Source organism: Saimiri boliviensis, chromosome 13 (assembly GCF_048565385.1).
Source record: "Saimiri boliviensis isolate mSaiBol1 chromosome 13, mSaiBol1.pri, whole genome shotgun sequence".
Classification (NCBI taxonomy): Eukaryota; Metazoa; Chordata; class Mammalia; order Primates; family Cebidae; genus Saimiri; species Saimiri boliviensis.
In genome coordinates this window covers 103,530,894-103,555,553 of record NC_133461.1, presented here as the reverse complement: position 1 = coordinate 103,555,553, position 24,660 = coordinate 103,530,894, and the positions used below count along the sequence as shown (strand labels likewise).

General features: G+C 44.6%; 2 protein-coding genes across 10 annotated transcripts in view; one reads left to right on the top strand and one right to left on the bottom strand.

Moving 5' to 3' along the window:
• The window catches only part of FZD3 (frizzled class receptor 3), a 90,758-nt gene extending 83,235 nt beyond the window's left edge, over positions 1-7,523 (bottom strand). For 2 of the 4 annotated variants that reach the window (XM_039461182.2, XM_074384120.1), the window contains exons 1-2: positions 7,399-7,486; positions 1,466-1,512 (exon numbers count right to left, since the gene is read on the bottom strand). The gene's annotated coding sequence lies outside the window, so the exon portion shown is untranslated. Of the gene's footprint in view, positions 1-1,465; positions 1,513-7,398 lie in introns of all 4 variants that reach the window. The other 2 variants (XM_074384121.1, XM_039461183.2) reach the window with 2 other exon arrangements.
• Positions 7,524-11,523: 4,000 nt separating this feature from the next.
• Positions 11,524-24,660, top strand: part of FBXO16 (F-box protein 16) — a 74,851-nt gene continuing 61,714 nt past the window's right edge. For 2 of the 6 annotated variants that reach the window (XR_012513305.1, XM_074384116.1), the window contains exons 1-2: positions 11,527-12,024; positions 19,971-20,106. Coding sequence is in view for 5 of the 6 variants with exons in the window: in XM_074384116.1 (XP_074240217.1) it covers positions 20,008-20,106 (99 nt within the window). In the remaining variant the exon portion in view is untranslated. Of the gene's footprint in view, positions 12,025-19,970; positions 20,107-24,660 lie in introns of all 6 variants that reach the window. The other 4 variants (XM_074384115.1, XM_074384114.1, XM_074384117.1 and 1 more) reach the window with 4 other exon arrangements.

Here is a 24,660-nt window from a genome sequence, read left to right as displayed (position 1 = left end):
GGAGCTTTAGTATTTCTCATTTGTATGTACTTTCCAGGGGCAAAAATACGTGTGATTCTCAATTGGAGCTGAGAGGGTGTGAGTGGAATGGAAGGTAGGTCTGGTATGAAAAAAAAAAAAAAATTCTAAGCTATCACATTTTGATTTGGTTTAGTAATGATGTTAACTTTGCTTTTATTTCATTTTGTTTCATATGCACTGAATAGTCTTATGTTTGTTGTGGTGAGCCTAGGTTGGGAAGATAAAAAAATTCAGGTTCAGAAATTCTCAAAAGATCCAGATGAATAGGACAACTCAAATACTAGCACCCATGATAACTTAGACATGAGACCTGGAACTGCTTTGATTTAAGCAGGGAAAGAAACTGTCCTTTGCACAATTATCAATGATTGCGACCTCTATGTCCCAAGCTTCAGTCACCAGGCAGAAAACTACCGGAGAAAGTAAAACAGTGGCAGAATCTTCCCCATTTCTCCCTTTAGTAGATGGTCTTGACTAACAGAAGGGAAAAAGAAAAGTCTGTGGTCCCTAGAATTAGGAAATGAGGTTAAAAGCAAACCCTGCTCAAGAAGCCTTAAAGCTCCCCTTACATTCTGTATCAGAAATTTCTGAAACAGCTTCTTGGTCTGCCATATTTTTTTTCTCCCCACAAATGTTGAGGTCTGTCTATAGAAAACTGATATTAACCACAGTGAAAAACATACTTATCTTAATTACCATGCAGCATAGTAACAATTATGCATATCATTAAATATGTCAAATAACTGTTGAAAGTTTTATTTGATTGTAGTATTAAAATATCCATGTAAGTTCGGTCTTTGTAGTTTATTGCTTATGTAGCATGTTTATTTGCTTGCAACTAAAAAAATTAAAGAGAACATTACTCCCTGTTGAATATGTATACAGTAACACCAAGAATTTCAAAAATTTCATTTAGACTGATCTATTTTCAAACAGGTATGGGTTTCAAATCAATGGGTCAAAGAAGACTACCACATAAAACCTGAGGAAGAAACTGACCAGATCTCATTGAGCTTTCAAAACTAGCTGTAATGTCCCCTTACACTTCTGTCTATTCTATCTATTTTACCTGGTTTCCTTTTGATTATTCCTTTTGCCTTGAAAGTAAAGCATTCTACCTTCTTATAAAAGTGCTTCCTTATGTAGCATGACATTCAAATTACCATGTACCAAGACGCTTTTGTAAAATCTACTGTTAAGCTGTGAAAGGACAATAATCTTGATACAGCAAGACTGTAGTTTATGATTATTCAAAGAAGGGAAAAAACAACAGTGGAATGCAGTGAGACAAAAAGAAAACAGGCAAACTACAGGTGTTATTTAAAGAATTTTCATTTCCCTCAAAATAGCAGTTCTCTAATCCTAAAATGTAGCAGATTAATGGATTCCCCCACAGGTCTAAGAAATCTGAATCCTGGAGAATGAAACACGTTCTAATGATTACCTCAAGGTTATAAGTGCTCCATGAGTCAGGTCTTGAGAAATGCTATCCTAGAACAAAATAATTAAAAAGAATAAAGGTATAGTTTATGTAATCATAAATATAAAATAAATTTTAAAAATAAAAGCAGATAAGGGATAACATTTTAATAGAAAAATAAGCAAAGGACATAAATTTACAAAAGAAATACAAATAGCCAAGAAACATATGGAAAGATATTCACATTCACTAATAATAAAAAATGTAAATGTGAGGTAAGATTTTTGCCAATCAGATGGGAAAAAACAATAATGACAGAACACAGTATAGGGTGGGGATATGGGGTAAAGAACACCTTCAACATTTCAGCGTTTTCAAATGCTATTAGTAAATTAGTTGGTACTTTAAAATAAAAAGTAGCAGGCCGGGCACAGAGGCTCAAGTCTGTAATCCCAGCACTTTGGGAGGCCGAAGCGGGTGGATCACGAGATCAAGAGATCAAGACCATCCTGGCCAACATGGTGAAACTCCATCTCTACTAAAAATACAAAAAAAATTAGCTGGGCTTGGTGGCATGTGCCTGTAGTCCCAGCTACCCGGGAGGCTGAGGCAGGAGAATTGCTTGAACCCGGGAGGTGGAGGTTGCAGTGAGCCGAGATCGAGTCACTGTACTCCAGCCTGGCACCTGGCAACAAAGTGAGACTCTCTCTCAAAAAAAAAAAAAAAAAGAGTAGCTACTTATATCAAAAATCATTAAAATGTACACAATTTCATCCAGTAAATCAATCTTATAACTAAGTAAACACATATGTACACATGATGCACAACCAAAGTATTAGTGTCACATTGTCTTTAACAATTAAAAAAAAAATACTAAAAGTTGGAAACAACCTAAAAGTCTACCAATAAGAAAGTGGTAAATTAATTATGGTGCAACCACATGATAGAATATTATAGTTACTAAAAACGATGAGCATAAACCTGTATTTGTTCATATGGTAAGACAGTAACAATAAATAGAAAAAAAAAATTAAAAAGCAGTTCACAAAACAGTATATGTATATAGCTCAGTATATGTATATATTTTTGTCAGAAAAAAATAAGTATATGTAATAAAGTAAAATTATTTTGATTGTTTAAAAATAAAATATTAAATGCTTTATGGGAGATAATGAAAAAATCTGTAGTACATTATTTTGTGTATGAAGTAATTAACTCTGCTAAATCTATAAATGTATGCTGACTAGCTGACAAGAATAAAAACTAGCAAAATAACTGGTTTCTTGACTATTAATTAAGCAACAAGCCAAGGAATACACTACTGTTGTATTGTACCTAGTAAGAAAAGCAAATCAGTGATGATCAATTTAGTAAGAGTCAAAATCTGATTTTCAATACTAAAAAGAGTCAGATAACCAATCAACTGAATCAAACGGTACACACAATTTAAAAACTTCTGATAAACATTCCTGGCTGGGCATAGTGGCTCACACCTGTAATCCAAGCATTTTGGGAGGCCAAAGCAGGCAGAGCACTCGAGGTCAGGAGTCTTAGATCTGCCTGGCCAACACGGCAAAAACCCATCTCTACTATAAATACAAAAATTAGCTGGGCATGGTGGCATGTGCCTGTAGTCCCAGCTACTCAGGAGGCTGGGGCTCCAGAATCACTTGAATGTGGGAGGCGGAGGTTTACCGTGAGTGGAGAATGCACTATTGCACTCCAGCCTGGGTGACCGAGTGAGACCCTGTCTCAAAAAAATAAAATTAAAAAATTTAAACTTTTGATAAACATTCCAAATAATATGTCTCCAATAACATCATGAATTATCTGCTTCTAATCATGATCAACTGAGTATGCCATTTTTCCTAAGGTAAGGTCATCCATGGAAAAGTTTTAAGTTGAAGTTCCAGACTTGCAGGACATAGCAAAGATTCTGGACCCAAAGACGTCCTACCAAAACATAGCAAGTCATTAAATAAAGGTTAACAGTTGTTTTGGGCATTCTTACTGACATTATCATATTTTTTATTATAAGAAACTGTAGCATATCAACTGGGGGGAAAAAAAGGACCTACTAGATTAACATAATTGGAGTAAGCAGCTTCAGGGGCCAGGGCCCTGTAAAAAGTGAATGCTAGGCAAGAGTTGCTCATGCCCTTTGTGTTGGAAAAGAGACATACTCACTTCTCCATAGAGCAACACAGACTATCTGGAAAACTGATTTCAGACTAAGTTACTTGGTTAACACTCCACCAGAAAATACAAAGCACCAGATACTTTAAAGCTTACATATTTCTATTTTTATGAATGTGTAACATCAGGAATTATATATTTCCCAATCATTATTTATCAGGATTCTTTTGATGACAAAAAGTAAAGTAAAGGTCCTTAAAATAAAATCAACTAAGTATTTGTCCTGAAAGACAGCAATAAAGGGAAGAGATTCCAGTCTTGGAAGACTGTCTTCCTTGGCTGGCTTCAAAATCAGACCCAAAGAACTCAGTGGAAAACTCAGGAGGAGGCAACTGTGAAGTGGAAAGCAGGCTGAATCCCAGAAGAAAGGATAATCAGAAAAGTGGGCCCTAAGGGCTTGTCAAAGGGGTTCTACAACAAAGGATTATGTTCAGCAACTCTATTCCAATTTACACTTTCTTTTAGAAAAGGGTCCATTTCGCCGTCCTGTTGAGATTTCATTTTCTTGACACCTGATAAATGTAAGTAACATTTTGCATTTCCAATTGAGAAAGATCATCTAAACGTTTTCTCAAAGTAAATGCTGGTTACACACTGCCTACAGAGGGAACAGGAGGGATATTCTTTGTCTTTTCTCAGACACGTTATCAAGAACGCATTGCAAGGATTCGAAATGACTATCTATAAATAAAAGTTTCTTCTCTGAAGGAAATTATTGTCTTATTAGACAAAATATACAGAGTATACTCATTGCTCGAATGTTACTTTCCTTTTCTTAAAGTCTATGTAGTCTTTGGCCCTTTGCCTACTGGTTGTTCTAAGAAAGTTTATATGGTTTCATATTTAATTCACAGGACCTAGGATTAATCTTTTTCTGAACTCTCCTACTTCATCTAATTTTTAAAGTCCATCTTGTTATCATCTACTGATTACAACAACTAACCTAATCTTTTGATGTGTTAAGTGATTAAGGCTTAAGACACACGCACACACACACACACACACAGATGAAAAATAAGTCCATCTAGATTCAAAATTTAAATGAATGGTAGGCATCGAAATTCAGTTCAATTTAGAAATTATTTATTACTAAGACTAAAGAATATAGAAGATCTTTAAAAAGTAACCCAAAAATAAAACTGGAAAAAGACAGATTCTGTACTTAAAAAAGAGCTGAAATTTCAGCCCAGCTTCCCTTAAATCTGCTATAAAAAAGTTCTCTAATACCAAGCCCCTGCTTTCCTCCCCTTAACAAGGTTGTATGGTTTGCATGCCCTGAACACAGCATTATTTCAAAGAGACAAAATCTGGGGACCAGGATTTGGTTTTTAGGCCCACTAGCTTAGTTACATTCATCTCAAACTTCATGTGTAATGCACTTCTTGGAACTGCCAATAGTTCCCAACATGATGAATTGGAAAAAAAAAAAAAAGATATTCATTTTTGACATAGTAGGTAAAACTCTTTCCTAGCCAGTGAGAAGCTGTCACTCTTCATTTGTTCCTAGTATTATAGAACTATCACTACTGAAAATCTAATTTTTTTCCTCGATACTCTACCACGCATTTTTCTCCAATTGATACTGAATAATTTATTCAGTACATATTTTCAAAGTCATTCTTTTTATTTTTGTGGACCGCTGCAGTTTTAATCAAGCATAATTCTAGAGTTCTAGGGTTAGGAAAAAAAAAAAAAAAAAAAGCCAAAAACTTGAGGCTAATACTCAATGAAGTGGTAAGAACTGTTTCTGACCACCTGCCTCTGAGGGAAAAGAAAGTCAACAGCAGCCTAAACATCAATTCACATCCTCAGAAAAAGTTTTGAATATAAAATCTTAGATCTTCACTGTCAAACTATTATGAAATTTAAGTCTGTTTCCCGGGAAACAGATAACTTATTGTGAGCGGAAAAACTCCTCTCTCCTTCCCTATTGATAAAGCTTTCACTTTGTTACTTACAAAGAGATAACGCGCACTTTGCTATTAAATTCCCCTCACCCTCTCTACTTGAAATATCTCAGTCACAGAACTCCCAAGAAATAGCCACCTGAATGCTCAAAGTACAAAATAAAGCTCAGAAGCATAGTGTAGCTAGGATGAGGAAACAGCTTATTGTCCTCCTCTTTCTTTTCCAAATGGGACACTTTCATAGATTGAGGAGAGATGGAGATAGAGAAAATTAGTAATGGATGAGGGAAAAGGGCAGGAGGAAAGAGAGAGTAGAATGATAGGCTTTACATTTACTTATTTTCTTAATAGTTTCAAACAATGGGGCGAGGGGATATGGCACAAGAAGGGATGCATCTTAATTATATTTTATCTTCAGCTCCATCCTTCCAACCCTGCCCAGTCAAGCTCTTCAATCTCTTTCCTAGGCTCTCCAACTCTGAATTTTTTTTTTTTTTAATCTTTGTGGTTTTTTTTTCTTTGTTTCTGGAGGAAAAAGATAGTTTTGATTTGTTTAAAAGTAAAGAGGGAAGGCATTATCTTCAGGAGTAATCCCTTCTTAACAAACAGAACTAAGGGTTTCTATTCCTTTTCCAGCCTACAAAGCAGGAACGGCACCAGCTCACCGCCAAGGACTCAAGTAAGGTGAGGGAGGGACGTGACATCCCCAGGGGTTGTCAGGTCTTTGTTTCCTTGCTCACATTATATTGGCCTTGCCAAGTCACTCGATTCCCATCACTAAGCATTCCGGATCAGAACTACCGCTCTAAGACGAGGCTGTGTCTGAGCACTTTCCCGTAGCAGTCACTGGCGCGGCGGCTCTGCTCTGCTGCCATCGCCCTCAATCCAGACGGGAACCGAAATTCAGAGAGTCATTCTACACTGGGCAAAACGCCGAACCGCCTTCGATGGGGCAGAGCTCTCTAAATCTGGAGCCCCCTCCACGGCCTCAATCCATGGCACGTGCTTTTGTTCTTAAAAACAAAACGAAGAAAAAAGCCCCCTTTGCCTTCTCCTCCAACAGGGGGATCGAACTCAAGTCTCCTAAGATGGAACACGCCTCTAGGCAGATGGTCACACGTCTTGAAAGGCACAAGGCTCCTTCACCTTGCCGGCTGCTTCCCCGCAGCTTGATTTCAGAGGCGGCCCCTCGGGGACCCAGCAGCGCCGGCTCCACCGCAAACCCACCGCCCGCGGAGGGGGCAGCCGCAGGCAGCGCGCGGAAGGCGGCAGGGACTTTGGAAACTGACGGGCGGGAGGGGACAACTTTCAGGCGCGGGCAGGCAACGGGGGGCCCGACGCGGACCCGAGCCGGAGCCGGGAGCTCGGCGGCGCGCGCCTCGGGCGGCCCGGAGTCCCCGGCGCATTGTCCTCCGCCCACGCCCCCCGGCGCCCCACGCAGCCGCCCGCTCCGGCCCCGCCACTCTCCGAGCCGCGCAGGGTCTGGGCGGGATGGAGGCGGGCGAACCGCGGTCCACACTCGCACAGGTTGCCGAGCGCCGGCTCAGGACGGACAGGGTTAACCGTCTCCCGGGGCAGCTCCCCGCGTCAGCCCTCAGCCCCAAACTAGGCGTCCCCGCGCCCCCCGGCCGCCACCGCGGGCCCGGGCCCCCGCTCCGCCGCCAGCCACAGCCCGGCGCCCAAGGCTTTTGTTGTGGCCGCGACGAGGGGAACGATCCCTGAGGAGGCGCCGCGCTGCTGCTGGCTCCTCAGCGCGGGCTGAGGCGGAGCAGCAGGCGCCTCCTCGGGCTCCACACTCGCCGCTCCCTCTCCCGCCGCCCGGGCCTCGGGGCCTGCACGCTTCGGGGGACTCACCTCAGACCCCGGCCCCTGGCTCCAAGGGGTGGGGGCCGCAGCGCCGGCCGGGGGCGGCCGCGCGTCCCTCGGGTACCCGGAGCGGCCGAGGACCGCCGGCGCGCGCCTCGGAGCGACCGCGAGCTTTCGCGAGCGCCGAGGCGCGCCGCCCTGGGAGCGAGCGTACGAGCACGCGCTCACGCACGGCGCAGGCGCACTGAGCACGCTCGGCCGAGCGCTCCCTCCTTGAGCCTCGGCGCGCAGGGCTGGCCGGGCGCGCCTCGTTGTTCTCTCGCCTCGCACCCTGAGTGACGCCTGGAGCTGCCCTGCCCCGGCGTGCTCGTTCTGAGCCCTAGAGGCGTTCATCTGAGCTGCACTTGGTGCCCTCCTCGCAATGCACTCTCTCGCCGTATAGACACAGCGTGGATGTTGTGATTGCAGGACCACCTATACCTGGTCTGAGAACCAGAGATGCCGACCTCGGGACCTGGGGATGGGGTGGGGGGCTGCTCAAGAGGCAGATCCCCGGATGCTGAGGGTGGCATGGGGTGCAGGTGGTGGTGGCACCTGGCCAGCTGCAGAGCTCCACGCGAAACCGGATAGCAGACAGAACAGGCTACTCGCCCGGGATAGTTCTCAAGATCTTAGAAAACAGGTGGAGCTGGGCGTTACTGGTGCGCGCCCCATTTTTTTGCTCCTTAGGAAGTATTTTTCCTCTCCTTTTCTAGATAAGCGGCTTCAGAGTTGAAAGAGTTCTCCAAGGTCATCTAAACCGAACCTCTCATTTTTCAGACGGGGAAGAGAACGCCCCAAAAGGTTAGATTTACCCAAAACCATGCCGCGTTTTAACGACAGGGCCTGGATTCATTCCCACCTAGGGCTGCTTTTCTTCTCACTGCACCGTTTAACCTATCTTTTCTTTCTCTTCTTTTTCGTTTCTCCTCAACCTAGATTTCATGGGTGACATTTTGTTCTGTTGGTAGCACATAGGACTTAGAGAAATAGAACGATGTGAATGGACTTAAACACTATTAGAACTGTACACTTAAAAATGGTTACGATGGTGCATTGACGTTATGTGTATTTTACAATTTTTTTTTTTAGAAAGGCGCTTGATTGGCCGGGCGCGGTGGCTCAAGCCTGTAATCCTAGCACTTTGGGAGGCCGAGGCGGGTGGATCACGAGGGCTCCATCCTGGTCAACATGGTGAAACCCTGTCTCTACTAAAAAATCAAAAAAAATTAGCTGGGCATGGTGGCGCGTGCCTGTAATCCCAGCTACTCAGGAAGCTGAGGCAGGAGAATTGCCTGAACCCAGGAGGCGGAGGTTGCGGTGAGCCGAGATCACGCCATTGCACTCCAGCCTGGGTAACAAGCGAAACTCCGTCTCAAAAAAAAAAAAAAAAAAAAAAAAAAAAGGCGCTTGATTGATACATGTTAAGTAAATGTTGAAGAGTTTCGGAATTAGACCTAGAGTTTCATATCAGGTGATTTGTGATCACCTGCGTGAACAGGCACGATAAATGAGATCTGAGATGACAGTTTCTCTAATAAGTAAATTCTTGTGCAGTAAACAATGTTTAAAATAATAATATCGATTCTTGGTTGATTCTAGGCAAAGCGGTGTATCCTCTGGAGCCAGCGGTGCCTCTGTGGAGGGTGAGTGAGGGGGCAGATAGTGTGGGGGAACTGTGTGTGTCAGATCCCTTGTAGCTGGGGAACCTCCGGAGATGCGCTGTGATGTGCTTTTTTATTCAATTTACGCACCATCTTGAAAGACTGCGAGGCATAGGACACATCACAGCTCAACATCGCGAGGTGGGAATGATGTAGTAATGATCACTACTGTAGTGTCGTGACTAAATCTCACAAAAGGAACATTGAGTGGAAAAAATATCCAACACAATATATGTAAGTGATGATGCCTCTTCAGAAAAAAAAAAAAACACCCTAGCAATACTATATAATGTTTATGAGAGCAAATGTACATACAACAAAAGCTTTAAAAGGACAGAAAGGCCGCACACCAGTTTTGTGACAATGACTGCCCTAGGCAGGCAGGGAGGGGAATGAGACAAAAGAAGGTTCTGCTGTATCTATGAAATACACACAAATGTAACATTTAAAAAAAATCTCTGTGGAGAATCAAGGGTGTTTCTTATGAAAGTGTTCAAACCTTTATGTTTGAAATATCCCCCTTAAAAGTAATTAATGTTTGGGACTGAACAAGGTGGTGCACGCCTGTAATCCCAGCATTTTGGGAAGCTGAGGAGAGAGGATCTCTTGAGCCAGGAGTTGGAGACCAGCCTGTAGGCACATAGCAAGATCCTGTCTCTACAAAAATTAAAATTAAAAAAAATAGCCTGGGAGGATTGCTTGAGCCCAGAATCTCAAAACTGTAGTGAGCTATCGTTGTGCCACTACACTGTGGCCTACGCGAGGAAGCCATTCCTGTCTCTTAAAAGAAAGTAACATTGCAGTGTCACAGACGTGGAGCTCTATGTGCCCACTGCGAACATAGACGGCGTGGATGGGGTGGCTCAGGTTCTTTTGGGAGGACAGTAGTCAGATGATGAGGTGCAGGACAAGCGGAGGCCGAGAAGGCGTTGGTTGAGAGGCAAGAAGAAAGAGGCCGCCTTTTCAGGGATGAAAATACTCCAATCCAACAGGGCTAAAGGAGATGCTCTCTATAATCCCACGTCTGTTTCATTCCATGTTGTAACCACCAATACGAAGTCTTTAATGAGCGGGAACTTCACACAGCACTCCCGATGCTGTTAAAACTGGTCTCTTTCTGGATGAACCTGTTTTGAAACCATAAAAGCTAACTGGTAATGCATGGTAATTTAGTATTGCATCTAGTAACTCCCCCAGGCCGCCCCTCACCGCCCCTGCCCCCAAGGCTTTGTTTATTCATTTAGGTACAACCTGGTCATGTGGAAAAAACCACTAGGCTGGAATTCAAACAACCTAGGCTGTAATTTCAGTTTGGCCACTTACTGATCCTTTTTTTTATTTTGGAGACAGAGTCTCGCTCCGTCGCCAAGGCTCAAGTGCAGTGGCGCAATCTCGGCTCACTGCAACCTTCACTTCCCAGGTTCAAGCAATTCTCCTGTCTCAGCCTCCCAAGTACTTGGGACTACAGGTACATACTGCCACACCCAGCTAATTTTTTGTATTTTAGTAGAGACAGGGTTTCACCGTGTTGCCCAGGCTCGTCTCCAACTCCTGAGCTCAGGCCATCCGCCCGCCTTGGCCTCCCAAAGTGCTAGGATTACAGGCACAAGCCACTGCGCCTGGCCACTGATCTTTTTTAACCTAAGGAAAGCAACAACTTCTATGAGCTTCACTTTTTCTTTTTAAACTGAAGCTATACAAATGCTTCCTATTTAAAAACTATAAAACAGGCCTGTGGTGGCACATGCTAATAACCCCAGCTACTCTGGAGGCTGAGGCAGGAGAAACGCTTGAACTTGAGAGGCAGAGGTTGCAGTGACCCGAGATCGCCCCCCTGCACTCTAGCCTGGGTGAGAAGAGCAAAACCCCGTCACCTAAAAAATAAAAATAAAAAGTATAAAACACAACAGAAACACAGGGTTTGTACCTTTAAGTCGGAGGATAATGCATTCTTATGTATTTGGGAAAACAAAGATAGTGAGGACAGTCTTTTGTTGCTGTTTTGTTTTGCTTTTTGTTGTTGTTGACTGCCGCCTGTAAGAACTGCTTTACATTGACAAAAGAACCTCTGTTCTGGAATCTTGAACTTGTTGGTAACCTGCAGCACTTGTTCGTAACTCTGTAACAGCTGTTACCTGTGTGAGCCTTCTATTAGTTATTTGTATATTGCAGTTTCTACTCTTCCTCTTTCGGTTTCTTTTTTATCTTTGTATTCTCATTCTGCTTATTACGAGGCAGGCGCTCAATAAATTTAATGAATTGGACAGGATTTTAAGAGTTCCCAAATTTAGTTATTCTTATTAGGGCATGCCATCTGCTGGTTCCCTGGTGTATCTGTCAGTCAGCGTGAATTCTATAATCGAATACATGGAAATTTGCATTGAAGCATTTGTGTGTCTGTGTGTTGCGCAATTCCTCCCGGCCCCCTCCTTCCACTTCCGGTTGCAGATGCTATTCTTTAATTGAACCAGTCTCGAATTCGTTTTCCTCCAACCCTGTGTTTACCTGTTGGCCACGCTTAAAACCTGGCACACTGGAGCCTGCGTTTCGCAGCTCCAGAATGACTGGGACAATGTGACTGGACATGCTCCGTAGGTAGGGCTGATTTGGGACACACTGCATCTTGAATGAAGGCTTTCAACGCTGCTTGTTTCAGGAGTTGACGCATCTTTATTGTGGGGTTATATCGAGACATTGCAATCCCTCCCACGCTCTTGGCCGCCACGCTTGTTAATTTTATCCCCGTGCCCAATTTTGTAGCCAGCCTGCCTGGATCTCGCGGCCAATCAAGAGCCCACACATTGTTGCCTAAGAGACCCCGGATGCCAGCAAGAGGATTTATAGACGGTGATTGGGCTGCTGGAAGCTGGGAGGGCTGAGGGGGCTGGAGGGAGTCAGAGAAAAAGGTGACCTAATGCAACTGTGGCAACGTCAGCGCTTGAGGCTTGAAGAGGGAGACAAGCTAAAAGAGGTGAGAACTGTGGGCAGTGCATGAAAAAGATGGAGACTCTCTTTGGAGAGCTCCAGGGCCTCTCATGAGCCTTCGCAGTGCTCCTGGGGATTTTACTGTGCTCTCTCTTGTGGGCTACAGTGCAACTGCCAGATACTTCATACCTGTGAAATTAGCAACCCACAGATAATTATATGCTTACCAAGCACTTGCTCTTTGCGTTGTATTATAGTTCTTGCTTTTTAAAAGCTAGTTAAGTGGAAGGTGAATTCGTGTTTGAATCTACCCATACTCTATTTCTTGATAATTTCCTGATAATAATTTGAGATTCCCTTGTCTGATGATATTACAGTGTACGGTGGATATATTCTGTGTTAGCAGAGAGACCCAGTGCTATTCTGCTAAGTAAACTACAAATGAAAAAATCCGATAATTCTTTATATAATCCCAGAGCCCAGTTTATCATGTTCTGAGTTTTGCTCTACATTTCTACAATTCTACAAGGTTTTTTGTTGCTGTTGTTGTTGCTTTTGTTTTTGTTTTTTGAGACAGTCTCGCTGTGTAGCCCAGGCTGAACTGCAGTGGTGCAGTCATAGCTCACTGCAGCCTTGAACTTCTGGGCTCAAGCGATCCTTCCACCTCAGCCTCCTGAGTAGCTGGGACTAGAGGTGCCCACTGCCACCCCCAGCAATTTTCTTTTTTTGTAGAGAAAGGCCTCCTGCCTTGGCCTCCCAAAATGCTGGGATTATAGGTGTGAGCCACCACAGCTAGTCTGTGTTTCTACAAGTTTTGGTGGTGGTGATGGTGGTTTTTTGTTTTTTGAGATGGGGGGGTCTCACTGTTTCCCCTAGGGTGGAGTGCAGGGGCATGATCTTGGCTCACTACAACCTCTGCTTCCCAGGTTCAAGCAATCTTCCCACTTCAGCCTACAAAGTAGCTGGGACTACAGGCACACACCACCACACTCTGCTAATTTTTTTTTGTTTTAGTTTTGTTTTTGATAAAGGTGGGGTTTCATTGTGTTGCCCAGGCTGGTCTTGAACTCGTGAACTCAAGCGACTCACCCACCTTAGCCTCCCAAACATTTCTACAAGTTTTAATCCTTAAACTGCTCCCTACCTCCACTGCTGTAGTCATTTTTTTCTATTGATTTAACAACTATCAAGTACCTATTATAAACTACTGTGATGAGTCAGGAGAGCAGTGAGCATCAGAAAACCTTGTGAGCCAAGAATCATCAGAGTGGTGTGGCATGTTCTCAGCATGACCGTGAGTTCAGTGTGTCTGAGCAGAAAGTGCATGAAGGTGGGACCAGGTGAGGCTGAAATGGTAGGTGGAGGTAAAATCATGACAGACCTAGAATTCTGTAGGAGGAGGTCTAGATCCTGTAGCCATCAGTGAACTTCTGAAGGTTTTGAGCTGAAAAGTGACATGATCAACTGGTCTTTTAAAAAATACCTAACAGAGGCCGGGTGTGGTGGCTCATGCCTGTAATCCCAGGACTTTGGGAGGCTGAGGCAGGTGGATCACCTGAGGTCAGGAGTTCAAGACCAGCCTCGCCAACATGGTGAAACCCCGTCTTTAAAAAACAAACAAACAAAAAAAGTTAAAAAAAAATACCTAACAGAGAAAGTGAGCTCATTAAAGCAGACCTTTATCTTTGTACCCCTAACACCTGCCTTGTAGGTACTTAATAAGGTGGTTGAATAATGATAACTGTGTGAAGAATGGCTTAGGGCAGGAGGTGGGGGCTAATGCCTGTAATCTCAGCACTTTGGGAGGCTGAGGTGGTGGATTGCTTGAGCCCAGAAGTTTGAGACCAGCTTGAGCAACAAACCAAGACCTTGTCTCTGCAAAAAATACAAAAAAATTAGCCAGGTGTGGTAACAGACCTATAGTTTCTGCTACTTAGGAGGCTGACATGGGAGGATTGCTTGAGCCCAGGAGGTTGAGACCGTGGTGAGCTGTGATCATACCAGTACCCTTCAGCCTGGGTTGACAGGGCAAGACCCTGTCCAAAAAAAAAAAAAAAAAAGGCTTAGAAGATCAAATTGGAAGTATGTAGCCAGAGGACCCATCCTTGCTATTGAAAATGAGACTAGAACCATATGTCAAGAACTAGGGACACAGGCCCTCTTTCTGTATTTTCATTCTAAGAAAAATTAAAGATGACTATTTAAAGGTAGTCCTTACAGGGAAGGACATCACAAAAAAGCAACTGTGGAAGGAGGGAATGACAACTTGCTTTGTTTTGTTGATGAAGCGGGGACAATTATGTTTTGTATGTTTTAAATAAAAATCTCTGTGTCAGGTATAACTTTAAGACTGGATGTGGAAAAAAGAAGAAAAAGAAAGAAAAAAAAATCTCTGTAGCTGGGTGCAGTGACTCACGCCTATAATCCCAGCACTTTGGGAAGTCAAGGCGGGTGGATCACTTGAGGTCAGGAGTTCAAGACCAGCCTGACCAACATGAGGAAACCCCATCTCTACTAAAAATACAAAAATTAGCCGGGCGTGGTGGTGCATGACTGTAATTCCAACTACTCGGGAGACAGGCAGGAGAATCACTTGAACCCGGAAGGCAGAGGTTGCAGTGAGCCGAGATTGTGCCACTGCACTCCAGCCTGGGTAACAGAGAGAGACTTCATCTCAAAAAGAAAAACAAAAAATACCAAAATAAACCCCTGTCTTCTTAATAGTAGCAAGTGGTCTCTTCTGTGAACATGTATGGGCTTGCAAATACACACACTGCCTATCTTCTGGAATGGAGGAAGGAAGAAAATACTGTAAAAGGATAACAGCAAGAGACAAGGCAGGACATCCACACTGGCACGCTGCAGCAGGCCTACATGGCCAAGAGGGCTGCTTCCTGGGCAGGGCCCTTCTGCTGAAAACCCATCTTCAAGCAGGTTGGAAGAAAGTCTAACCCAAGTGACATATAGCTCCGAAGAACCAGGAAAAAGAAAACAACCAGTGCAGGCCCTGCGAGGAGTGACCAGGGAAAGCTACTTGTCCTCATTCAGAAGTTGTGCCTAGGATCAGTCACATGGTTTCCTACACAAACTGTGAAGAAAGAGAGTTGCTCAGCATAGAGCAGGGGTAAACAAAATTTTATATGTATGTGCATTTTTTTAGGGGGAGAATTCATAACTTTCATCATATTTTCCAAGAGCCATGTGGCTCTTAAGAAAGGACTCAAAACAGCTTGTTTATTTTGTAAGTTTTTATTATTTTTTAAAAACAGGATCTTGGTTTGTTGCCCAGGCTGGAGTACAGTGGTGCAATCATGGCTCACCACAGCCTCAACCTCCTGGTCCCAAGTGATTCTCCCACCTCAGCCCTCTGTCCCCACCCCAAGCAGCTGGGGCCACAGGCCTGCACTACTGTGCCCAGCTAATTTTGGGGGGTTTTTAAACTTTTTTTTAGAGACAAGATCTCACGATGTTGCCCGGGCTAGTCTCAAATTCCTGGGCTCAAGCAGTCTTCCTGCTTCAGCCTCCCAAGTGCTGGGATTACAGGCAACAAAATAACTAGTTAAAAAAAAGAGAAATGTAGGCTGGGTATGGTGGCTCACGCCTGTAATCCCAGCACTTTGGGTGGCTGAGGCTGGTGGATCACCTGAGGTCAGGAGTTCGAGACCAACCTGACCAACATGGTGAAATCCTGTCTCTACTAAAAATATAAAATTAGCTGGGCGTGGTGTTGCATGCCTGTAATCTCAATTACTAGGGAGGCAGAAGAATTACCTGAACCCAGGTTGCAGTGAGCCGAGATCATGCTATTGCACTCCAGCCTGGGCAACAACAGCAAAACTCTGCGTGCAAAAAAAAAAAAAAAGAGAGAGAGAAAGAAATGTGGAAAATAACAACAACAAAAACAAATATATCATTTTTTAGCTGGGCGGATCTAGACTCCTTGGCTATACTTTCTATGTATAACTTTTTTTTTTTTTTTCCCCAGACAGAGTCTTGCTCTGTCGCCCAGGCTGGAGTGCAGTGGTGCAACCTCAGCTCACTGCAATCTCTACCTCCCGGGTTTAAGCAATTCTCCTGTCTCGGCCTCCTGAGTAGTTGGAATTATGGGTGTGCTACCATGCCTGGCTAATTTTTGTATTTTTAGTAGAGACAGAGTTTTACCATGTTGGTCAGCCTGGTCTCGAACTCCTGACCTCAGGTGATCCTGCCTCCCAAGGTGCTGCGCTTACAGGTATGAACCACCATGTCCAGCCTGTATCTATAACTTGCCTGCTCACATGTACTTTTATCATTAGCTGCCAATTAATATTACTGTAATGAAATCATTTCTTTTGCCTTAGTAACTCACCTGAATGTGACTGATAGTTAGCTGTTGGGGGTGAGAAGAACCTGAGTGCTGATCTGAGCACACCTCATTCCAGTGGGATAGTGGCAGCAGGCAACTGCTGGAGAGTGTTGTCTTCACACCCTGGAGGTGTCAAATAACAACAACAAAAGCAAATATATCACTTTTTAGCTGGGCAGATCTAGAGTCATGCCTCTAATCCCAGCCCTTTGGGAGGGCGAGGCAGGTGGATCACCTAGTATCTGGAATTTGAGACAAGCCTGACCTACGTGGTAAAATCCCATCTCTTTAAAAATACAACATTAGCCAGACCTGGTGACTCAGGCCTTTAATCTCAGCTACTAGGGAGGCTGAGGCAGGAGAATCGCTTGAACCCAATTTTAAAATGTGGGCTTTATCTTCTTGAGAGAGAATATTATATGTCAAATGAGAACCTCAAGTATTTCACATAGTGTTTGGGAAAATCCCATAACAGCCAAAAAATAATTTGGCTGGGCACAGTGGCTTGTGCCTGTAATGCCAGCAATTTGGGAGGCTGAGGTGGGCAGATCACATGAGGTCACAAGTTTGAGACCAGGCTGGCCAACATAATGAAACCCCATCTCTACTAAAAATACAAAAGTTAGCCAGGCGTGGCAGGTGCCTGTAGTCCTAGCTACTCAGGAGGCTGAGGCAGGAAAAGCACTTGGACCTGGGAAGTGGAGGTTGCAGTGGGCTGTGCCTGCGCCATTGCACTGCAGGCTGGGAGAGAGGGCAAGACTCTCTCAAAAAAATAAAAAATCCAGCCTATGTTGCTGTGGGGTCATTCGTGGAGCCCATTGATCAGGCAAGCAGGCCCGGGCTCTTACTACTAAGAGCAATGTGGGAGTTAATGAGTGAGGCACAGACCTCTCATTGAAGGGATAGTTTTCTTGGATGGTCTCTGCATATCATGAGAAGAGAGATCGTGAATGGCCTGAGACCCTAGAGCTTAATAGTCACAGTGTTTAATCTGCCATTCTAGGCAATTCCATTAGTTTTTGAGTAGCTTCTATCTTCGAAAAATATGGCATTCAAAGTCTCATGATAACCTTATCTAACAGGCTTGGCTCCGAGTGTAGGTGGTCTGGGGACACGTCGCCATCTCTGCTACGTGTCCCTGGGACACCCACCATCAGAGAGTGGAAAAGGCAGAAAGCTGCAGAAACCCTGAGTGTATATATCAAAACTACTCTCAATCTGCCGAAAAATGTCTCTCACCTTGAAATATTTTGTCACAGCCCTCCAAAGGACAGGTTTTTTGTGTTTTTGTTTTTGTTTTTATTTTTATTATTTTTGAGACAGCGTTTTGCTTTTGTTGCCCAGGCTGGAGTGCAATGGTGCAATCTCAGCTCACTGCAACCTCTGCCTTCAGGGTTCAGGCAATTTTCCCACCCTCAGCCTCCTGAGTAGCTGGGATTAGAGGCATGTGCCAGCACGCTGGCTAATTTTTGTGTTTTTAGTAGAGATTCGGTTTCACCTTATTGGCCAGGCTGGTCTCCAACTCCTGACCTCAGGAGATCTGCCTGCCTTGGCCTCCCAAAATGCTGGGATTACAGGCGTGAGCCACCATGCCTGGCCTCAAAGGACAGGTTTTGAGGCACTCTGCAATTGGCAAGTTCTAAGAAAAGCTGCAGGGAGGTTCCTGCTTATCAAGACCACCTCCATGTCAGGCCCTCTGCTGGACCCTTTTTCTCTCATCTTTGATACAGCAGTTGAGGGTGGTTGTATACATCTTCATTTTACAGATGAGGAAACTGAGTCTCAGGTAGATTAAATAACTGGCACAAAGTTACACAGTTAGTACAGGCTAGGGCCAGGATTAAACCTGCATAAAGTAAAACAAACAAACAAACAAAAAAAAAGGTTGCAAACAGCAGAAACAGATTCTAGCTAATGTAAGCAAATAGGAAGTTTTTTGCAAGGATATCGCAGTAAGTTTCCTATTTACTTACATTAGCCCCATGTTAGAAAGGACATGGGGCTTTTGTAGGAAGTGGGGAGGAGCAGTGAAATAGCAGGGACAACCAGACAGTCTGCCCAGGTTAACAATGCTACTTTGAATGACCACCTCACCTGTGAAATAGTGGCTGTCACAGTGGCTCACACCTGTAATCCCAACATTTTGAGAGGCCAAGGCGGGCAGATCACTTATGGCTGGGAGTTCGAGACCAGCCTGGTTAACATGGCAAAATCCCATCTCTACTAAAAAAAAAAAAAAAAAAAAAATACAAAAATTAGACAGGTGTTGTGGCACGCACCTGTAACCCCAGCTAATTGGGAGGCTGAGGCAGGAGGATTGCTTGAACCTGAGAAGTAGACATTCATTGCAGAGCGGCAAGATGGTACCACTGCACTGGAGTCTGGGTGACAGAGCAAGAGTCCATCTCAAAATAAATAATTAAGTCAATAAAATAAGAATAAGAATAAGCTGTTGTCAGCCCAGCTGGCCTAGCTTAGTCTCATGACCATCTCTGGCCTAGGGAAGGACAGGCTACCTTAATTAATTAAACCATCAGGCTCTAAACAATGAAGGAAACGTCATTCCTTCTGAAAACTAAAGTGTTTTAATCAACAGGAGGCAGACATATACCAGCTAACTAAAAATAGCAAATTTCCCCCAATGAACTCAAATCTGTTCATCTCCTAAGCCTTAGCTTTGTCTTTCCCACCAGGCTTCCTCTTTATTATGCTGTCAGGCGGGAGTTCCTGTTATTTGGATATCTGGAAGTTAAGAAGGAAGGAGGAGAGTTAATATCACAAAGGACAAGAATGAAGTGTTTTATATTGCACTATGATTTAAAATACTTTTCTTTCTGGCCAATATAGTATATTGGCTAGCAGTGATTTTGGATTTCCCCCAGAGTCCAGTGAAATTGAACTGACCTGGGTCTGACTACCAGTTCCACTATTTGTTCTCTGTATGACCTCAGACAGGGTAAAGTCAATGAGCCGAATTTTCTTCATGTGTAAAATGAGTTAAAAACTACCACCTCGCCTGATAGTTGTATGCTTCTATTGAGCAGATGTATGAAGTGCTTGACACATAAGATGCTCCCAATAAATGCTCTTCCCACCCATTCCCTCTGCCGACATACTGAAAAATTATATGGTATTAACATTTTCTTTTTGAGATGCAGTCTTGCTCTGCTGCCCAGGCTGGAGTACAGTGGTACTATCTTGGCTCACTGCAACCTCTACCTTCCGGGTTCAAGTGATTCCCCTGCCTCAGCCTCTAGAGTAGATAGGCACGCACCACCATGCCTGGCTCTTTTTTTTTTTTTTTTTTTTTTTAAACAAAGTTTCTCTCTTGTTGCCCAGACTGGGGTGCAATGGTTTGAGCTCTGCTCACTGCAACCTTTGCCTCCTGAGTTCAAGCAATGCTCCTGCCTCAGTCTCCTGATTAGCTGGGATTACAGGCATGTGCCATCACACCCAGCTAATTTTTGTATTCTTAGTAGAGATAGGGTTTCACCATGTTGGCCAGGCTGGTCTCAAACTCCTGACCTCAAGTGATCTTCCTGCCTCGGCCTCCCAAGGTGCTGGGATTACAGGTGTGAGCCATCACGCCTGGTCGTTGTTAGTATTTTTTGTATTCTGAGGGTCATATGATTCACTTCTTCTGATAGGTATTGTCTTTCTCATGGAAGGATATCCAGTTGTTTCATGATGGCATTTGCACCTCCGAAAAATACAGATGGTCCCAAAATGCAGACAAAGATGAGCACCTGGACACCCTTAAACCATCAGCTCTTGAATGACCGGGTAAGTGTTTTATCAATTGAATCCGTGACATAGAGGGAAAAAAAGTATTAAAATTTTAGTTGCCAAAATGTGAAGAGGAATTATTTAAGGATTGTGTAATGGATGAACAAAAACCAAAATGAATATATTCAAAAGCTTTTATTGAACCCTTGCTATAGGGCAAGGCTGGCAATAGACATGGATTCCTTGCCTAAGAAGAAAATGTCTTGGATTTGTTCTTTCCCTTGCTGTCCCCTTCCTCCCCCACCCCAGTTGCCTTTTTCCTTCCTTCAGTTGTTCTCCCCTGGAACCACCAGTACTGAGAAAGGAGAGAGGGGTCCACAGTATTTCCAAAAACCCAGTTTTCTTGGTACAGTTGAGGTCACTGTGTAATGCTACACATTGAATAAGATACACAAAATGAATACATTTCAACTGGTTATTCACATTACTCAGGTTCTTTTAAGACTTTTATTTTCATGGCCAGGTATAGTGGCTCACACCTGTAATCCAGCACTTTGGGAGGCTGAGGCAGGCGGATCATCTTGAAATCAGGAGTTCGAGACCAGCCTGGCTAACATGGTGAAACCTTGCTTCTGCTAAAAATAAACAAAAATAAATTATCCAGGTGTGATGGTGGGCACCTGTAATCCCAGCTATTCAGGAGGCTGAGGCAGGAGAATCACTTGAACCTTGGAGGTGGAGGTTGCAGTGAGCTGAGATTGCGCCACTGCACTCTGGCTTGGGCAACGAGAACAAAACTCCCTCTCTCTCAAAAAAAAAAAAAGAAAGAAAAAGACATTTATTTTCCACCTGCCGTCTAGGAAGGTGCTAGTAGAATACACTAAAGGATCGTGGTGGATGTCTGGGATGTGAGACTGACCAACCTCTAGGGGTTTCTATTCCTGCTTCAGTTAGGGACAGAATTTGCCAACAGGTCTTTGAGGTCCAGTGACCAATCCCTGTATATAAGGACCACACCTATTTGGTGGGAAAACACAATCACCGTGTATAAAACTGACCTCAGCCTCTCGTTCCTACACACCTGTTCCTCCCCCGGCGAGAGGCACTACTTTATACCAAGTCATTCAAGCCAGTAATTCTCCTTTTCCTTGACCAGTGAGGGATTTATTTTCCCCCTGATTAGCAGCTAATAAGTTAGCCTGTGACTTATGGAATAGAAGACTCTGCTGTTTCATTGTAAAAGATGAGATTCTTGGGTCAAAAACAACTGTACCCACAAAGCAGCGAGCAGCATGAACGTTACATTTGCGTGGGTTCTGTTGGTCCTCCCTGTCCCGCAGGTGTGACACAGAGAGCCCAGGTAAAGGCTACACATACAGTGGTTTGCACCACAGCTGAGGAACAGTGAGCCCAGGGCATCCACCGGTTTTTACAGTAAGCAGTACGCACGCCTGCTCTTGCTCCCACAGGGAGACATTACCTCATCCCTCCAGGTTACCTTACTGTAGACACCACCTGCAAGAATGGCCCCAGTCACGCATGCTCAGGGCCGTGCTTCCTTGGCATGCCAAGATGTTTCAGAGTGTGAGAGGCACACAGAGGGATGTTTACCAACGCTCCCTTGCCTCCATATCCAGTTTGCTTTCCAGTTCTCTGAGTCCTCTTCCCAATCTCTCATTCAGGCCCCTCTTCACCCGCCTATCTACTTCCAGCTCCATCCTCAGCCCAGACTGTTGGCACTCTTTGCCTGATACATTGCCGTCACCCCCAGCTGCCTTCACGACCTCTGTCCCTGCCAATCCAGCCTGTATTCTGGTCCCAGAGAGATCTTTCTAAGATTCTGATTCTATTCAACGAAGCCAGTCATAGGCTCCACTCCCAAGAGTAACTTCCAACACCCCCAGGCCTAGCATTGAGGGTCTTTCATGATCTGACCTCAGCAGCTTCCCAGATCCACCCCTGCCCCCTCATACCCGATGCCCAGGCCCGGCTCAGGGCCTCAGGTCAACACTGCTCGCCCACACCTCCACTCCTTTGCCTGTGCTCTCACCCTTGCCTCCTGTCTGAGTCCATTCAAATGTCCTTTTCTCTTGAAGCCTCCCCTGCGTCCTGCTTCCTTTTCTTTGCTCTCATCACTGTATACTGACTTGCCCAGTCAACTCCCATGCATGAAGAGGTGAGATTCTGTCTTTTCTCTCTGTACCTCCAGGAACCTGGTATGGTTCCTGTAGCATAGAAATGGAGTCAAGGCTGGGTGCGGTGGCTCACACCTGTCATCCGAGCACTTTGGGATCACCTGAGGTCAGGAGTTTGAGACCAGCCTAGCCAACATGGTGAAACCCTGTCTCTACTGAAAAAAGCAAAAATTAGGCTGCGTGCAGTGGCTCACACCTGTAATCCCAGCACTTTGGGAGGCTGAGCACTTTGGGAGGTGGGTGGGTCACAAGGTCAGGAGTTTGAGACCAGCCTGACCAACATGGTGAAACCTTGTCTCTACTAAAAATACAAAAATTAGCCAGGCTGGTGGTGCGTGCCTGTAATCCCAGCTACTCAGAAGGCTGAGGCAGGAGATCAACTGAACTTGGGGAGTGGAGGCAGAGTTACAGTGAGCAGAGATCGTGCCACTGCACTCCAGCCTGCGTGACAGAGCAAGACTCTATCTAAAAAAATAAAATACAAATATTAGCTGGGCATGATGATGCACACCTGTAGTCCCAGATTTTTGGGAGGCAGAGGCAGGAAAATCACTGGAACCCAGGAAGGAGGTGGATGTTGCAGTGAGTCAGATCACACCACTGTACTCCCGTGCCTGGGCAACAGAGCGAGACTCTGTCAAAAAGAGAGAAAGGAAGGAAGGAAGGAAGGAGGGTGGGAGGGAGGGAAGGAGGGAGGGAAGGAGGGGGAAGGGAGGAAGGGAGGGAAGGAACGAAGGAAGGAAGGAATGTAGGAAGGAAGGAAGGAAAAAACAGAAGAAATGGAATCAGAGTAGTTCAGGTCTACTCCCTGATACCTCTTTCACTGACTTTTGCCTTCGCCTGGATTTGCCCCTCTGCCTCTCGAAACTCGACAGTTGGGCTCATCCCTTGGCAAAGCTGCCATCAAACCTGAGCCCTCCTGCTCAGTACTTTCTATTTCTACTTGCATCAGTTTCTACTGATGAGCAATTTTAGGAGAGGAACAGAAGAGCCAAGGCAGAGATTGGAATGGTAAGAAATAAAATGGAGAGAGACTGAAAAAGGGAAACCATAAAGGAAATGAGGAAAGAGGAAAGACAATGAGAAAAAAATAGAGGGACTAGAAGAAACAAAAGGAAAGGCAGAGAAAGAGGGAGAAAGAGATGCAGCCTTCATCTAACCATGAACACCAAATAAATCTATTGAAAATATGCTGGGGGCCAGGCACAGTGGCTCATGTCTGTAATTCCAGCACCAAAGGAGGCTGAGGCTGGTGGATCGTTTGAGGCCAAGGGTTCAAGACCAGCCTGGGCAACATAGTGAGAACTTCTCTTTATTTTTAAAAAATCAAAATATTAGCCTGGTGTGTTGGTGCATGCCTGTGGTCCCAACTACTTGGGAGGCTGAGGCAGGAGGATGGCTTGAGCTCAGGAGCTGGAAGTTGGGGTAAGCCATGAGTGCACCACTGTACTCCAGCCTGAGTGACAGAGAGAGACCCTGTCTCTAAAAAAAGACCGAAAGAAAATTGTTTTTATCCAGCTCAACAATAATTTACTGAGCACCTGTTTGCAATGCTAGAAGCTCTCCCACAGTTAATATAACAGCTTATCTGCTTCCCCTACCAAGACTTCAGGGGCTCATTTTGAAATCTGTCTTCCCATAGAATTGTGAAGGTTTTACACACATGTGAAAAAGTGACTTCAATTCAAATATGCAGTGATTGGATTCCTTGATTTTCAGAAATTTTCTTCGAAAAATTATGAGTCTTGATCAATTTAGCAGCTGTGGAGAAGAAACCTGTCTTAGGCAAAAATTGCCTGAGTGCCTCTCGAAGTTGAGCTTTTGGAGAAGTTGATTCTGAGATTAGCACGTAGAGCATTGACTGGAGAGAACTTTCATGATCAGCACATGGGAAGGGAAGTAAAGAAAAGGAAAAGGAAAGAAAAGGGACAGATGTGGGGCAAAGGAAGAAGTTGGGCTGGAATGCAGCCTCAGCGAGGTCTCCACTGACCCCACAGGACTCCCTGAAGCTGCCATGATGCTTCAGATTGGTGGTGTTAGTCAGTGCTCACACTGCTATGCAGAAATACCTGAGGCTGGGTAATTTATAAAGAAAAGAGATTTGGGCCGGGCGCAGTGGCTCAAGCCTGTAATCCCAGCACTTTGGGAGGCCGAGGCGGGTGGATCATGAGGTCTAGAGATCGAGACCATCCTGGTCAACATGGTGAAACCCCGTCTCTACTAAAGATACAAAAAATTAGCTGGGCATGGTGGTGCGTGCCTGTAATCACAGCTACTCAGGAGGCTGAGGCAGGAAAATTGCCTGAACCCAGGAGGCGGAGGTTGCGGTGAGCCGAGATCGTGCCATTGCACTCCAGCCTGGGTAACAAGAGCGAAATTCCGTCTCAAAAAAAAAAAAAGAGGTTTAATTGGCTCA